At 45.1% G+C, this 17404-nt stretch overlaps 1 protein-coding gene across 1 annotated transcript in view; it reads left to right on the plus strand.

Moving 5' to 3' along the window:
- Positions 1-17404, plus strand: part of CFAP74 (cilia and flagella associated protein 74) — a 219403-nt gene that overhangs the window by 9240 nt on the left and 192759 nt on the right. Inside the window, exons 4-5 of the mRNA XM_040427569.1 lie at positions 4255-4398; positions 7052-7150. Coding sequence (XP_040283503.1) covers positions 4255-4398; positions 7052-7150 — 243 coding nt within the window. The remainder of the gene's footprint in view (positions 1-4254; positions 4399-7051; positions 7151-17404) is intronic.

Here is a 17404-nt window from a genome sequence, read left to right on the forward strand (position 1 = left end):
ACCGGAGAAAAATCCTTCCGTTTTGTTCCCATTCATTGTCAATGGGGACAAAATGTAACTGAACAGAACGGAATGCTCCAAAATGCGTTGCGTTCCCATACCGGAGAGCAAACCGCAGCAAGCTGCTGTTTTCTTTCCATCATGGTATGCGGAGCAAGACGGATCCGTCATGACCCACAATGCAAGTCAATGAGGAGGGATCAGTTTTCTCTGACACAATAGAAAACGCATCCGTCATTGCTATGTTAAAGATAATACAACCGGATCTGTTCATAACGGATGCAGATGGTTGTATTATCAGTAACGGAAGTGTTTTTGCTGAAGCCTGCCGGATCCAGTAAAAACGCAAGTGTGAAAGTAGTCTAATGGTGAAATAAAGGTAAGGCTCCATTTACACCATGGTATTTTTGTTCCACATCCAATCCCCATTATTGGTGGATTGGATGCGGACCCCTTCATTTCAATGGGGCCTCAAAAGATGCAGACAGCACACTGTTTACTATCTGCATCTTTTGTGGCCCGATTGAAATGAAGGGGTCCGCATCCAATCCACCAATAATGGGGATTGGATGTGGAACAAAAATACATATGTCTGTTCTGCGGCTAGGGTTACCACCCAGCCAGTAGCTCACCGGCCAGTAGCTGAACGGTGTTGGTAATTTTTTTTTCTACCGGCAATATTAATTGTCAGTATTTTCCTGTACGGACTGTTACTAATGAGTGCTTCCATTGTGGAGCGCTCATTAGTACAGCCTTTACCTCCACCGCCACTTGTGTTAATAAAAAAATAAAAAAACTCACCTCCTCCATTTGCTCGCGCTGTAGGGAACGCTCACTGCTGACTGGAAGCTCAGGACAGGACCTGTGAGACGTCATCACGCTGGAGCGCAGGTCCTGTCCTGAGCAGAGAGTGTTCACCGTGGTGCGAGCAAATGGAGATCAGTGCTTTTTTTTTTTGCAAAAGCAGAGATGGGTGCATTATTCTTACTGGGGGCACTAATGGGGCGTTCATCTTTACTGTTGGCATTCAGCTCGGACCTTCACCTGACTGCAGGTATGTGCACCTTTCATAAAACTAGTTGAGTACCCCTGCTATAGAGGATTAAAGCACAGGAAGCGGAGGGTGTGGACCTCTCAGCAATCCTGGGAGGGCTGCACACTGCTTCTCCTTACTCACTGGCTCGGTCAGCAGTGCAGAATAAGAAGATAATTGCCTATTAGATTTTTCTTTGCCAGTTAGTATTGTAGGGAGTTTTCCGGCCTTTATCAATTGGCTGACACCTGCAAGATAGGCAGAGAATCCTTCGCGCTGAACCACATTCGGTGATGGAAGTAGCAGTCATCAGCCCTTGCATGGTGGTCCAAGGGGGTTGTACTGTAAGATGGACACACTTTGTTTTATAGGGATTCTGTCACCTCGTTTTCGGTTATAGAGCTGCGGACATGCACGGCTAGTTCGCCGCTAGCATGTCCGCAATATACCTGTCCTTTAGGGCTGTGTCCTTTTATTTTGTTGAAAAAAAGATTTTAGAGATATGTAAATGAGCCTGGTAAGGTGCCCAAGGGGCTGTACTAACCTTCCTGGTGCCCAGGCACGCCCCCCTGTGAAGGAGCCCAGCACCGCCTGCGTCCTCCGAATCTCCTCCTTTATTCACAGTTAGATTGCCGTAATCTCGCGATGCGCGAGCTCGCGCATGCGCAGTTCCTTCCCTGAGGCTGATGCCAGCACAGGGAAGGAACACTATACCGGCACTGCGCATGCGCGAGCTTGCATATCACGAGATTAGGGCACTCTAACTGTGACGAAAGGAGGAGATTCGGAGGACGCAGGCGGTGCTGGGCTCCTTCACAGGCGGGCGTGGCTGGGCACCAAGAAGGTTAGTACAGCCCCTTGGGCACCTTACCAGGCTCATTTACATATCTCTAAAATCATTTTTTTAACTAAATAAAAGGACACAGCCCTAAAGGACAGGTATATTGCGGACATGCTAGCGGCGATCTAGCCGTGCATGTCCGCAGCTCTATAGCTTAAAACGAGGTGACAGAATCCCTTTAAGCTTCTGTGAACATCAGTCTTCAATCCATAAAATGTAGACCTGTTTCATGAAAACTGTACCATTTCTCAGAACTATCCCTCTGCTATTCCCCCTGGAAATGTATAAATAAATTACCAACTGGGTGTTACCATTTCACTTGTCAATAGGATGTGTCTCTATACAGTATGGCACTGATATTCTCAGCACTGATGGGGCAGAGTGTGTAGGGACGCTTCTCTTCGGAAACTGTGTAATTGACAGTATTTCAAAACGTAATAGATAAACTTTCTTAGATTGTCGGGGAAGTGGTCTCCTTGACTCAATACATACGGGCAGTAATGGGCCCTATATCTCCCCAAAAAAGGAACATGAGATTTCAGAAATGGTGAGTTGTTTCTCTGTCTGCACTGTAGAAAGTTCACTAGAGAGGAAGCTTGAAATACCAAGCAATCCTTTGAAACAGACTGTTCGTCGTTAATGTAGCCCAGTTTTGTAATAACCTTAAATTTAAAGGCATTGCCCCATCTGGGACATTTATGGCATATCGCTAGAATATGCCAGAAATGTCAGACAGGTGTAGGTCCCAACTTTGGACCCGCCCCTATCTCCTGAATGGGACACGAAAGGAAGGAAGGGAGAGCGAGCTGGACATGCGTGTCCTCCCTCTATTCACTGCTATGGGAGCTATGGCACATGGAGGCCTAGCCATGCTTCTACCGCTTGCTGTCCATTCACTGCTTACAGACCTCCAAAAATATCTAAATGCGCTTGCTATTTGCTATTTTCTGACATTCCATAGCAGTGAATGGAGAGGACACGGTGCATACACAGTGTGCTCCCCGTTCATTTTCCAAGACCCACGAGTCTCATATATCTGACATTTCAGGCATATCCTAGCCAGTGGCGTAACTAGAAATGACTGAGCCCCCCCCCCCCAAAGAAACCCCCTCCTCCTGTGCAACCCCTACTCCTGTGGCTAGTCAAGATCGCTCGCTCAGACCAAGCCCAGCAGCCGTTTAAGGGAACCCGTTATCAACTTTATTCTGACCTCACTGAGGGCAGCATAAAGTAGTGACAGAAATGCTGATTTCAGCGATGTGTCACTGATGAGATAAAAGTATGTGGTTGCTGAGAACCAGCCTCATAATCACTGCAGCCCAGGCCTTGAAAAGAGTCCTGGTTATTCCTAATCTCCTGCTCCCCCCGACCATCTGCTGATGATTGTCAGTTCTCTCCTAGAGAGAAAGGGAGAAAACTAGGTAGAAGACAGTCAGTCATCAGCAGGTGGGCAGAGAGAGCAGGAGATTACAAATAACCAGGACTCTTCTCAGGAGGCAGTGACTCTTTTCCAGGCCCAGTCTGCAATGATTGTGATGTTAGTTCTTTTAAATGACAGACCGCTGAAATCAACTCCCCTGTCTCTACTTTATACTGCCGTTAGTATGGGCAGCATAAAAGTTGATGACGGGTTCCCTTTAAAGCAGCCCCTTCCCCTTCAGTCTGGAGGAGAGGGAGAAGCTGCAGAGCTGACAGGCTGCAGGAGGAGAGAAAAAAAACGGTCAAAATATATAGAAATGTGGCATTATTGTCAGTGTAGTGACCCACATAATAAAATTATGTTATTTTTACCACACAGTGAACTCTGTAAGAAAAAAATCCACAAAATAATGTAAAAATAGCAGTTTTTTTTATCTTTCCCCCTAAAAATAAAAGAATAAAAGTTATTTAATACACAATATATACCCAAAATGGTTCCTAAAAAAGTTACTACTAACCCCACAAAATAATAAAAACTAAATTTAGAAGAAAAAATGAAAAAGTTATGACTGCTAGAACACAAAGAGGAAAATTTTATTGGTTCTTAAGGCTAAAATGAATGATGTCACTAAGGGTTTAATAATGAAATGGTGTCCTCTGAGTTGTGCGCCAACAAGATTGACTGCAGACACACATTTTTGGGAGGCCTAACCCTCACCAGAGCTGCGGTGAACACCGCGGATTCCTCAAACAGCTGATCGGTGGGAGTGCCAAGATTCGGATCCCCGCCAATCTCATATTGATGACCTGTCCTGATTATAGTCCATCAATATGAAATTCCTGGGACATCCCTTTAAGGCCTCTGCAAGTAATGTATTATGATAAAAATATGAAAGCTGACAGGCTCTCTTCAGAGTGACTACATATATTTCTGCTTATTTCTGTGTTTTCTCCTGTCCAGGTCCAGTGAACAGTTTACTGATCGGGATGAGATGATTAAAAATACAAGACGCGTCGATAATGTTCAGGCCTTCAGACTACGGAAAAAGCTAAACCTGCTGGACATTTTTCAACAGGAGAAAGAACTAATGATTCAGAAAGTCAGGTTTGTGTTCTTGTATGGGATTTTGGTCTGGAAGCAGTAAATATATTGTATGTGATTTCATAATGCAACTGCAAGTAATTAAATTCTGTGGCAATTCCTTGGGATTCCCTACAGTTATCTCAGCCGAACTTCAGGCCTCATTAGAAAGATTGACAGCTACGCTTGCACAAGGCTTTCCACATTTAAAGTCCATGACTTTGGAACAGGGAAAAACAGTAATTATACAGGGTAATGAGGCAGTAGCCTATGGCACAGAGCAGTAGAGGGGCTGTCCCGGCCTATCTAGCCCCAGCGGTACCAATACAGTATGGCCCTTAACACTACACATAATCAGGACTCAAGCATTGGAAATGTCTGTGTTCCATCCACATGTTTTATTGGATTTATGGAGAGCATTTCATTATACCTGTATATTAAAGGGATTCTCCAGGGTATAGATATTGATGACCAATCCATAGGTTTGACACCCCTCTTCCCCCATCAGCTTGCCATTGTGGCGGGAAACAGTGTACAGAACTGGAACATCACAGTCAGGGGTGCACCTAGCCTTTCTGCTGCCTGAGGCGAAAACTAAAAGGGCGCCCCTCCCTCCCCAATGCCAATTTCGTAACCTAAAACCTTCCCTTCAGCCCATGGCCCTTCGGCTGCCTCTCTACTTGGTGCTGCCTGAGGCGATCGCCTCACCTGGCCTCATTGGTGGTGCACCCCTGATCACAGTTCTCTACTTAGTGTAGTGGCCATTCTTGGGTACTGCAGCTCAGCGCCGTCGGGTGATTTCTCCTGAGCACTCTGAAGTTCTCATCCATCACATTTTAAGAGTAAATTATTTTTATTGAATGTTCACACTTCAGAAAAGACAAACAGTACAATGTCCTTGAGAATACGAACATGTATTACATGTTCACTGCAGTATAGTTATTCACTGGTGTAAGAATGATCTTGAGATCTCAATTTTGGAATCAAAATGAGCTTACTGATAAAAATTCTGAGTAAGAAGAGAGTAAAGGAAGGATAACAGTAACAGGTATCTAACATGTGCATAGACAACATTTGCTGCTTTTATAGGTCAGCGTAAGTACATACGGTGTTGAATGTAAGGGAGGTGTTGGAGGTAAGGGAGGTGTTGGAGGTAAGGGAGGTGTTGGAGGTAAGGGAGGAGTTGGAGGTAAGGGAGGTGTTGGAGGTAAGGGAGGTGTTGGAGGTAAGAGAGGTGTTGGAGGTAAGGGAGGTGTTGGAGGTAAGGGAGGTGTTGGAGGTAAGGGAGGAGTTGGAGGTAAGGGAGGTGTTGGAGGTAAGGGAGGTGTTGGAGGTAAGAGAGGTGTTGGAGGTAAGGGACGTGTTGGAGGTAAGGGAGGTGTTGGAGGTAAGGGAGGTGTTGGAGGTAAGCGAGGTGTTGGAGGTAAGCTAGGTGTTGGAGGTAAGGGAGGTGTTGGAGGTAAGGGAGGTGTTGGAGGTAAGGGAGGTGTTGGAGGTAAGCGAGGTGTTGGAGGTAAGCGAGGTGTTGGAGGTAAGGGAGGTGTTGGAGGTAAGGGAGGTGTTGGAGGTAAGCGAGGTGTTGGAGGTAAGGGAGGTGTTGGAGGTAAGGGAGGTGTTGGAGGTAAGGGAGGTGTTGGAGGTAAGGGAGGAGTTGGAGGTAAGGGAGGTGTTGGAGGTAAGGGAGGTGTTGGAGGTAAGAGAGGTGTTGGAGGTAAGGGAGGTGTTGGAGGTTAGGGAGGTGTTGGAGGTAAGCGAGGTGTTGGAGGTAAGGGAGGTGTTGGAGGTAAGGGAGGTGTTGGAGGTAAGCGAGGTGTTGGAGGTAAGGGAGGTGTTGGAGGTAAGGGAGGTGTTGGAGGTAAGCGAGGTGTTGGAGGTAAGGGAGGTGTTGGAGGTAAGGGAGGTGTTGGAGGTAAGGGAGGTGTTGGAGGTAAGGGAGGTGTTGGAGGTAAGCGAGGTGTTGGAGGTAAGGGAGGTGTTGGAGGTAAGGGAGGTGTTGCGACGTCCAGCGGGAAAGGTGCACTGGAGAGTGCTTGAGATGATGGGGATCTCGATGTTTGCGAGAAGGACACGTTGCGTGCAGGTGCGGGTGAAGACGACCTGCGCCATCTTTGGTGCTTCCTCTCTCAAAGTAATCTTCCAGATTGCCGTTTTTTAGTCTGGGTAACTGCCGCTTCGACTTCCCCATGATGTCAGGGAGGGTATTAGGCATATGTAGGGGTCGGACAATGCAGCTAGATCCGTGCTGTGTTTGGATTTGCTAGCTTTTAGTCGGCTTGTTTGGTGCTGGAGCTCTCTTCTCAAGCGGCCATTTCTCTCAGCAGCCTAGCCACGACCCTCCCATCCATCACATTTTATGCTCAGAGCTGCTGTTGTCAGTTTTGTTAGAGCATGCTGTTCACATCATGCCGTATAAACATTCGTATGCGGCGGGATTTTACATGAATCAATGCTTTATTGTAATAGTTTTCTGCTACTTGCAGTCTCCAAATATAGTGATTTATGTTTGATCCCACTTTCTTGGAGACAAGAAAGTGTAGAAATAACGGGAACATAAAGTAATATTAATGATTGGATTGATTAGACTTCTCTGTGATACATATAATCTGTTGTCATTTAAAAAAATAAGTTTGTTTTTAAAAAATATATATTTCTTATGTTCTTTTACCTTTTATCACAGGGAAGAACTGAAGTCATGTCAGGAGAGAATCGAGGCTCTGGAACAACAAAAGTCTAGTGTGGAGATGGATATTCAGAGCGAACAGAAGACTCATAACATGTAAGCAAGTAACTTTATAACTTAATATACTGAAAGTACAGAGACCTGTGTAGGATTTTCTAGAGCGTTACCCAGTCCATATCTGCAACTTAAAGAGGTTATGCCGTAATTGATGTAAAAATATGAAAATCAGACATCACATAGGACATGACAATCTCTTTCTAACAAAGCTAGAACCGGCCCTGCACCTCACATGGATCCAGAGATCTCCCCATTCATTGTTCCAATTGTCTTACTAGATTTATTTCAGGCTGGTAGCTCAGGAGGTGTGTCCTTTCTGCTGTTGGGGTCCATTCACACGTCCGTCACACGGATCCGCAAAACACGGACACCTGCAATGTGCGTTCCGCATTTTGCGGCCCTCACATCTCCGGCACTAATAGAATTGCGGACAAGAATAGGACGTGTTCTATTTTTTTCGGGAACGGAAATGCGGACCCGGAAGTGCGGGTCTGCATTTCTGGAGCCGGGTCGCATATCGAGCAGTCCCATAAAAATGAACGGGTCCGCAATGCGGAACGAAATTGCGGACGTGTGAATGGGGCCTTACTCTTTCCCTGCCACAGCTTCTGACACAAGATAGAACTGGTAACAGTTGAAGATTTAAATTGAGCGCGTTCGAGCACCTCAGTCAGGTGGACAGGAAGTGAGGAAAATAATAAACAGTAGATGGCGCTATACAGATATATTTTATTGAATAGCTCATTGGCTATACAGAATTTTTTATTATATGCAGTTACAAAAGTATTCAGATCCAGATGCTGGTATGAAAAAGGTAGAATATTTTCCATGGCACAATTCTTTGAAGCCCATCTGTACATACAAATTAGCAATTGTAGCCTCAGAAAGCTTTTCTGGCAAAAATGGTTGCCTTCTGTATCAATATAAAAAGGTGGAAAAAAATGCCCATCCAGTTCAGTCTATTAAAATACCATGTTGATCTAGAGGAAGGCAAAAAACAAACAAAGAACTGTCAAGTAGGGAGGCTCAACACCTAGATGGAAGGATAACGGTGGGTTCACTGCTCACTGGGTCACCTGCAGGGAAAAGAGCAGGCACACCACCTTCTGGAGAAAAGTGTTTGACTGTTTATCCAGAATCAGGAGTATGAATAAATATTCCAGCTATAATGCTCAATACAGGATTTAAAACTCAATAATAGTTCAAAAGATATCATATAATAAAAATATAAATATAGACAATAAAAGTCACTAAATAAAAGCTTATTGAATTGTCTCAGTGAGACTCTTATCACTATAAACTATAAACACTACGGAGTGGTAAGAGTCTCACCGAGACAATTCAATAGGCTTGGAAACTATTCATCAGACTATATTGGGCGGTCGATGAGAACAGTGGCGCTTACCTCGATATTACAGCCGGATACCTTTTTATTGCCACGGTTGTGGCATGTTTCAGGAGACTGTATACATTGAATTCCGTATATTATGAGGGCGCCAGACCTCTGAATACCCTTTGAATTGTCACTTAGTGACTTTTATTTAGTGACTTTTATTGTCTATATTTATATTTTTATTATATGATATCTTTTGAACTATTATTGAGTTTTAAATCCTGTATTGAGCATTATAGCTGGAATATTTATTCATACTCCTGATTCTGGATAAACAGTCAAACACTTTTCTCCAGAAGGTGGTGTGCCTGCTCTTTTCCCTGCTAAAAAACAAACAAACATTCGAGCGCAGCCACACGTGGCATAGATGCTGTGGCATTTACAGTACAAGTAAGGCTACTTTCACACTAGCGTTCGGGTTTCTTCTCGTGCGCTCCGTTTGAAGGGGCTCACGAGCGGCCCCGAACGCATCCGTCTGGCCCTAATGCATTCTCAGTGGAGGCGGATCCACTGAGAATGCATCCGCCTGCCAGCGCTCAGCTCAGCGCTCAGCTCAGCGTTCGGGTGTCCGCCTGGCCGTGCGGAGGCGAGCGGATCCGTCCACGCTTACAATGTAAGTCAATGGGGACTGATCCGCTTGAAGATGACACCATATGGCTCAATCTTCAAGCGGATCCGTTCCCCATTGACTTTCAATGTAAAGTCTGGACGGATCCGCTCAGGCTACTTTCAGACTTAGAAAATTTTCTAAGTAATAATGCAGACGGATCCGTTCTGAACGGATGCAAACGTCTGCATTATCGGAGCGGATCCGTCTGATGAAACATCAGACGGATCCGCTCTGAACGCTAGTGTGAAAGTAGCCTAAAGTGCAAGATTTCAGAAGTCTCATCCGCACACTGTGAAGAAACCATGCAGAATTTACTGACTTGCACTGCAGGTTTTAGATCCGTGGTTGTGAGAGTTTATCCGTTGGGTTTTACCTCCGGCTTTCAACAGGAAAATCTGCATCAAAATCTCCTCCAAAAAACTCTGTGTGAACCTACCTATAAAAAGCAGTGTCAGGGGGGCGTGGCCTGACCGAGCTTGATGGCGGCTGCTTGAGAGCGGAGCTCCCGCTACTACTTCAGCCTATCTAACAGCACTACCCGAGAGTCGGGATGAAGATTCAACCCAAAGAGCCTGCTAGAGTCTCGGCCGATCAGAAACGGGATCCGCCACAGCATTCTGACATGGAGAAATACTTTCAGAAGTCGGCTCCCCAGACACCCGCACGTGCAAGTAAGATGGCGCCGAAGCGGCATGGGGATGAAGGAGCCTCTGGTGATCCGAGCTGCGACACACAGCATGATGAACAGGGAGAGGTGAGCGGATCGCAAACCAGGAATGAGCCGGCGGCACTTACTGGCGACTTTCTAGAAAAAGCGCTTCACAAAGCTCTGGCCCCGATCGCGGCAGACCTGGCTACTATTAAGGCGGATGTCCACCATATTGGAGATAGAGTTGAATCCCTAGAACAGGTACAGGATGCCATGCTATCTTTTAACACGGCAGTTAAAGGCTCGCTAGGATCGCATACTAGAGCCATGAATAGCTTACTCCTCCAGATGGAAGATCAGGAGAATAGAAGCAGGCGGCGCAATATACGAATTAGAGGACTACCAGAAACAGAGGAAAAAGAAGATCTGTTGAATACTATGGGCTCGCTTTTCTCTTCTCTGCTAGGCCCAGAACGAGCTAAAGGCATTACAGTTGAAAGAGTGCATAGAGCACTGCGACCTAAGCCTGGATCCTCTGAAACCCCCAGGGACATCATTTGTGGCATATTAGGCTACAGGGACACAGAGGAGGTTCTACAAAAAGCAAGGGAAAAAGGAGATATACATCTACAGGGGAGAAGCATTCAAATTTATCAGGATCTGGCGGCTTCTACACTCCAAAAAAGAAGAATGCTTAAACCGCTAACAGATCTGCTCCGTTCCTCTAAGATTCCATACAGGTGGCTATTCCCGTTTGGCATCCTGTTAACAGCAGGGAACCGTCGGTTTACTGTCAGAACACCTGCAGACTTATCACCAGTCTGGGAAATGCTAGATCTGACACCTGTTGATGTCCCCTCCTGGCTTTCAGTCCCTTCTGAGGAGGAATTACCACCGTTACCACAGACCTCACCTTGGTTGAAGCCGAAGCAGCCGAGAAGCGGACGAAGTAGGAAGGCAGCAAGCAGAGAGTTGGACGCATGAAGCTATGACCGATATGCTGCTAATTACGGTCGTGTATGCATAAGGGGACATTAACCCTCAGGGTAACATTATTAATGAAGCTAACCCTTCGGGCTTACTCTAAGTCCCTGGTCATTTATACTGTTGCGATGCCATTGTTAGCTTACAGTTTTAAGCGCTTTCTCCATTGTTTGAATATGTTGCTTCCCTATGCTTAATAATGGGTAGTTATTCACCATGTGTCAGTTGCCCAAACGGGCTGATGTAAGAATCTAGGCCGATCAGGGAATTTTGATGATAATTGATTCCCCCCCCCCCCCCCATCAGACAGAATTCCATTTGGGATTCATGTGATATTTCATCTTCGCATGGTTTGCACAAAGTTTATTGTTGTTTTTCTGATGCACCAAATGTTGTATGCGCCACCTTCTGGTCATGCTTATGCTTGCAGGGTTGCTATTTCCTTTTTATGGCACATGAATGGCACCTTTAGTACTTAATGTTGCTACCTACAACGTACATGGCTGCAATGGCCCTGTTAAAAGGAGCCAAGTTTTTCGGTCTATTAAAAAAGCGGCGATAGACATAATCATGCTGCAAGAAACACATTTTACAACTCACCATATACCTAATCTAGGTAATTCTGCCTATCATTACTGGTACCATTCATGTTCCGCTAAATCCACATCTAAAGGAGTCAGTATTGGAATTAAAAAGAATGTTCCGTTCACCTTCCACTCTCAATTGTCAGATCCAGAGGGCAGGTACCTTTTGTTAAATTGCGAGATAGGTCACACAAAAATTACCTTGTGCAATCTATACGCTCCGAATGTAAAAACTGTACACTGGCTGCTAGAAACTAGGGATCGACCGATTATCGGTTTGGCCGATATTATCGGCCGATATTGAGGATTTTGAACGTTATCGGTATCGGCATCTATTTTGCCGATATACCGATAACGTATGGGGAACACAGAACGCGCTGCTCTCAGCGCGTTCTGTGTTCCCTTCGCAGCACAGGGGAGAAGGAAGCAGTGTCTCCCTCCCCCTGTGCTGCTGCTGCTGCCGCTGCCGCCAATGACAGAAGAGAAGACAAGAGGAGGGGAGGGGCTGTGGCCGCTGCGCCACCAATGAAGATAAGCCTTTCATTCATTCATATACAGGAGGCGGGAGCTGTCTGCAGAATCACATAGCCGGCTCCCGACCTCTATGAGCGATAGCTGCGATCCGCGGTAGTTAACTCCTCAGGTGCCGCGGATAGCAGCTACCGCTCATAGAGGTCGGGAGCCGGCTATGTGATTCTGCAGCCAGCTCCCGCCTCCTGTATATGAATGAATGAGAGACTTATCTTCATTGGTGGCGCAGTGCGCCCCCCCCCCAAGCCCCCCAGTATTAATCATTGGTGGCGCAGTGCGCCCCCACCCCAATCCCGGCCAATAGTAAAAACATTGGTGGCGCAGTGCGCCCCCCCCCCCCAGTATTACTCATTGGTGGCAGTGGCCACAGGATCCCCTCTCCCCTGCTCCTCCGATCGGAGCCCCAGCTGTGTAATCCTGAGGCTCCGATCGGTTACCATGGCAGCCAGGACGCTATTGAAGCCCTGGCTGCTATGTTTAGCTCCATGCTGCTGTGTGCACAAAGCACAGAGCAGCAGGGACAGTGTGAGATCCTATCCACCCTGATAGAGATCTATCAGGGGGAATAGGACAAGGGTTCTAGTCCCTAAGGGGGCTAAAAGTTAGTAAAAAAAAAAAACACAAAAATATTAAGTATAAATGAAAAAGACTTATAAAAAAAAAATACACATTAACAATAAACCAAAAAATACACATTAACAATAAACATATTAATTTTCAGCAGATTTGTGTAGGAATTTTTTTTTTTTCTCAAAAATGAAAATTCCCAGAATATCGGTATAAATTATCGGCTATCGGCCTGAAAGTTCACAAATTATCGGTATCGGCCCTAAAAAATCAATATCGGTCGATCCCTACTAGAAACCCTGGACAGAATAGCTGCCTTCGCCTTTGGCTGGATGATAATTGGAGGAGATTTTAATTTAACTCTGAATCCGCTATTGGACTCTTCATCCAAGAGGTCAGCTATTTCGTTCAGGGCGTTGAAGTCTCTGCAGACACGTTTTCAGGACGTCCAGGTCTTAGATGTATGGCGGTCAATTCATGGAGATAGAAGGGATTATACTTTTTATTCAAACCCTCATAGATCCTATCAGAGATTGGACTACCTCATGATCCGGGAGAATTGCCTGACTTTAGTTCAGTCTGCTACAATAGTTTGCATAACGATATCTGATCATGCAATGGTTTACTGTGCTATTCAGCTTCCTAGTTTAAGAGAGAAAGAGTGGTCATGGAGATTAAACCATACGTTATTAGATACTCAATCGCAGGTAGATGCGATCTCACGTAAACTGCAGGAGTACTTTGATCTTAATGTGAATACTGCCACTACACCTGCTGTTACGTGGGAGGCACACAAAGCGGTTATACGTGGGGAATTTATTGCTTTAGGCTCACACATTAAGAAGGAACGAACAAAACAAATGACAGAATTACTGACCCGTATCTTCCAGTTAGAAAGATCTCATAAAAAATCTTTAGCATTAAAAGACTTTGAGACATTAGTGGTTCTTAGGCAGGAACTTAAGTCATTACTTAATATTAAAGCTTCTAAAGCGTATCTAAGAATGAAACACAAGCATTACATTCATGGGAACAGAGGCAGCAAAGTCTTGTCTGCTATGATCAAAAAGCGAGTAGAGCAAACCTTTATTAAGCAAATGACGACTCAAGAAGGTACGATAACCACTGACGCCAAGGAGATATCTAAGGTGTTTACTACGTACTACCATGATTTATATAATTTGCGGAAAGACGAGTCTAGTGAAGCGATACGAATCAGACAAGAAAAGACAGCGTCATATTTACAGGTACTAAGATTACTATCAACAGCAGAGAAAGAGATCTTAATTGCCCCAATAACGCTAGAGGAAGTTAAGAAGGTCCTAAAATCAAGCCCCAAAGGGAAGAGCCCAGGACCCGATGGTCTGACAGTAGCTTACTATAAAAAATTCCTACCAATACTGGGCCCTCATATTGTTTCCCTTTTTAATTCCTTATTAAGCGGTACTCCATTGCCTAAGCAGTCTTTGGAAGCACATATCACGGTTTTGCCGAAACCTGGTAAGGACCCAAATTTACCATCTAGCTACAGGCCAATTTCTCTACTTAACGCAGACGTCAAGCTATGGGCAAAAGTTTTGGCTTTTAGAGTCTCTTCCTTACTTAAAGGTTTGATCTCCCCAGAACAATCCGGCTTTGTGGGGGGCAGGGAATGCAGGGATAGCACATTCCGGGTTCTACAAGCCCAACAATACGCTTTATCCCATGGTAAAAGTATTACCTTTTTAAGTACTGACGCTGAAAAAGCGTTTGATAGAGTGGACTGGCAGTTCATGGCAGCCACTCTACTTAAATTTGGGTTTCCTCCTCAATTTGTGACCGCTGTGCTGTCCCTGTATTCCTCTCCCACAGCGAAAATTTGCATTAATGGCAACCTCACCACTCACTTCAACATCCGGAATGGGACCCGGCAAGGTTGCCCGTTATCGCCAACTCTATTTATCCTTTGTTTGGAAACCTTTTTACAGGCTATTAGACAGGATAAAGAAATACAAGGACTTAGTATTGGTTCCCAAACGCATACAGTGGCGGCGTTTGCAGACGACATGCTTTTATTACTTTCTAACCCTAGGGCAGCTTTTCCTGCGCTTCTTAGACAGTTAGGCCCCTTTCACACGAGCGAGTATTCCGCGCGGATGCGATGCGGGAGGTGAACGCATTGCACCCGCACTGAATACCGACCCATTCATTTCTATGGGGCTGTGCACACGAGCGGTGATTTTCACGCATCACTTTTGCGTTGCGAGAAAATCGCAGCATGCTCCTCTTTGTGCGTTTTTCACGTAACGCAGGCCCCATAGAAATGAATGGGGTTGCGTGAAAATCGCAAGCATCCGCAAGCAAGTGCGGATGCGGTGCGATTTTCACGCACGGTTGCTAGGAGACGATCGGGATGGAGACCCGATCATTATTATTTTCCCTTATAACATGGTTATAAGGGAAAATAATAGCATTCTGAATACACTAGAGGACCATGTACCATATCTGGTGGTCTTGCCCATCAATTAAGAGTTTTTGGGACATGGTCTCTAATAAAGTGCAAAATAAATTCACCTATCACCCCATCGGTAGCTCTTCTCAATTTGCCTGATTGTAATTACAAATTAGCAGCGCACTCGTTGCCGGCACAACTAATTGCAGCTGCTAAACTGCTAATACCAAAATATTGGTTATCCAAAGAAACACCTAGTTTGCGAGAATGGATGTGCAAGGTCCAGGAGATATGCCAACTGGAAGAATTAACTAGCTGGGAATCTCTAACTCATGATAAATTTCTATTGGCCTGGAGTAATTGGAAGGAGTGGTATAACTCTATTTCTGATGGAAAGTAGGGGAGTAATTCATATACATACTCTGCAACGGTTTTTATGTTGAGTCTATGTACTCTGGGTGTTCATGATGGATTTAACCAAGATAGGATCCATGGTGATTAGTTATGTGACAGGTAGAATCTGTTTTTTATTAGATGCATATCATTGAGCCATGTACTAAGTCGAATGTAAATTGCTTAAGTGTGCCTAGATCTATGGTCTTTATCTTTGTCTACTAAAGCTTACCCTTGCATGTAACTTTGTAATTGAATCTTGTGACCAGCTATGCTTACTATGGAGCAGTTACTGTTTTGAGTTTTTCTCATTTACCATTGTCTTTATGTTTGCTGACAATTGAAAATATATAAAGATTTGACAAAAAAAAAAAGCAGTGTCAGGCAGCTGCTGCCAAAGCAGATCATGGGTGTAGCCATGTGAACTGTAAAATGCAGAAAGGGGGATATATCTCTCCCAGGTTCCTCAACTGGCTGAGTTGGGGGAAATCCAGAATGACGCTGGCCTCAGTAAATATAGTTGCTGGAGCTATTTTCTTTATTTATTCAGGGCTGGATTTTACTTGGATTGGGATGGTAGGTTTTGGCAGTGGGACCTCCCAATCCACCCCCCTGCCTTCCGGGGCAGGTTTTCCATAGCAGGAAGGGATCCCCAGGTGAGGCCTTCTCTAATCAGGATGAGATAAAGCACCTCCCAGTGTGCCAGTCTGGGAAGAGAGAGTCAGCAAAAAAACAGGGATGGACAGCACTCCTTGGTATCAGGTAAAAATACCCCCAATTCAGCGTAAATAACAAAAGTTGAAAAAAAAACAAAAAAAAAAACAGGAGACAGCACGTCCAAAGTGGTGGAATTTAATCCGGATGCAATTCCACCACTTTGGACGTGCTGTCTCCTGTTTTTTTTAAAGTTTTTTTTCAACTCTTGGGAAGAGAGAGTGTGATACTAGAGCAGAGACCTGTGGAGAATCGGGTAGGCTGAGAGGCCACGGGGCTGTGTGATAGCTCGAAGTTTGGGGGACCCAGCAACGCCTGCTGGAGCGAGTGTCACAAGGCCAGAGTCGGGAGGACTACTTGGCCACACTTCCCCATAAAGGTACTGGACTTGTTACAGCCTGGAGGGACTGTTAGGCTGAGAAAGCCGCATGTGATTAGCGTGTGTGAACGGTGCTTTAGGTGAGTCAGGGATATGATTCTGTTTAGGTAGAGCCCAGACGGGCAAGGTGTTTATTTTGGATTTGTTTGTTTGTTTTGCTGTCGTACCACAATAAAGCACAGTTTGGCCCCTAAATCCTGATGTCCTGAAGAAGTATGTGCTTGCCCCCCCTGAAAGAAAGACGATCCCTGACATCAAGAATGCGGATGACAAGAACATCGTTCTGCCACTTTACACATCACTCGTAAGACTACTCATGGAGTGCAATTAATATCCCCGAATCCTTTTCTATGTCAGCTTTACCCATTCTGCATGCAGTGGTGACATGTGCAAGACTCAATACCGCCTTGTATCGGCCTGGTTATTGATAAAAATGTGATCATCACTTTCACACAGTGGAAGCAGCCATTTGTGATCTGGACTTTTATGTCCAGCAATCATTGCTGTAGGTTTGATCCACCTGACCACTAGCATCTGCTACTGTATATCAGTGCTATTTATTTGCTAAGCTATACGGTATACAGTAAAGTATAGGTGCGCTGAAGTCAACATTTCAGTTCCGAACGCTTGTTATGCTGGCTATGTGTTGTAGCCATGGTTCCCTAGTGACAAGCAGATGGTACAGATGATGTATATGTCTCCAAGGTCCTTGGTTGTAGCACAGTTTTAGCCTGATGTTTCTGCCATAAAGAATCATCTGCTCTCTTAGAAAACACAACAATATGGAGGTAAGACGAGCAAAATGTAAGAAGATTCATATTTTGCAACAGCGCAGGAGTCGCTGATTGATGCATGAAATGTTCCCTTCATAATTTATGATGCATTTCAAAATTGTACAATATTCTACTTTAGGTACAAGCTGTAGCGGTTGCTAAATGAACGTTTAGCAGTGCACGATGCTGTGGTATTAATATAGTGCGCCGAATGTTTGTGGTGCAGCCGTTTCTCCTTCTGAGTGACTGGGCGTAGCTTAGATGTGCTACACTAAAGGAGTTATT

The sequence above is a fragment of the Bufo bufo genome, chromosome 1, assembly GCF_905171765.1.
Source record: "Bufo bufo chromosome 1, aBufBuf1.1, whole genome shotgun sequence".
NCBI lineage: Eukaryota > Metazoa > Chordata > Amphibia > Anura > Bufonidae > Bufo > Bufo bufo.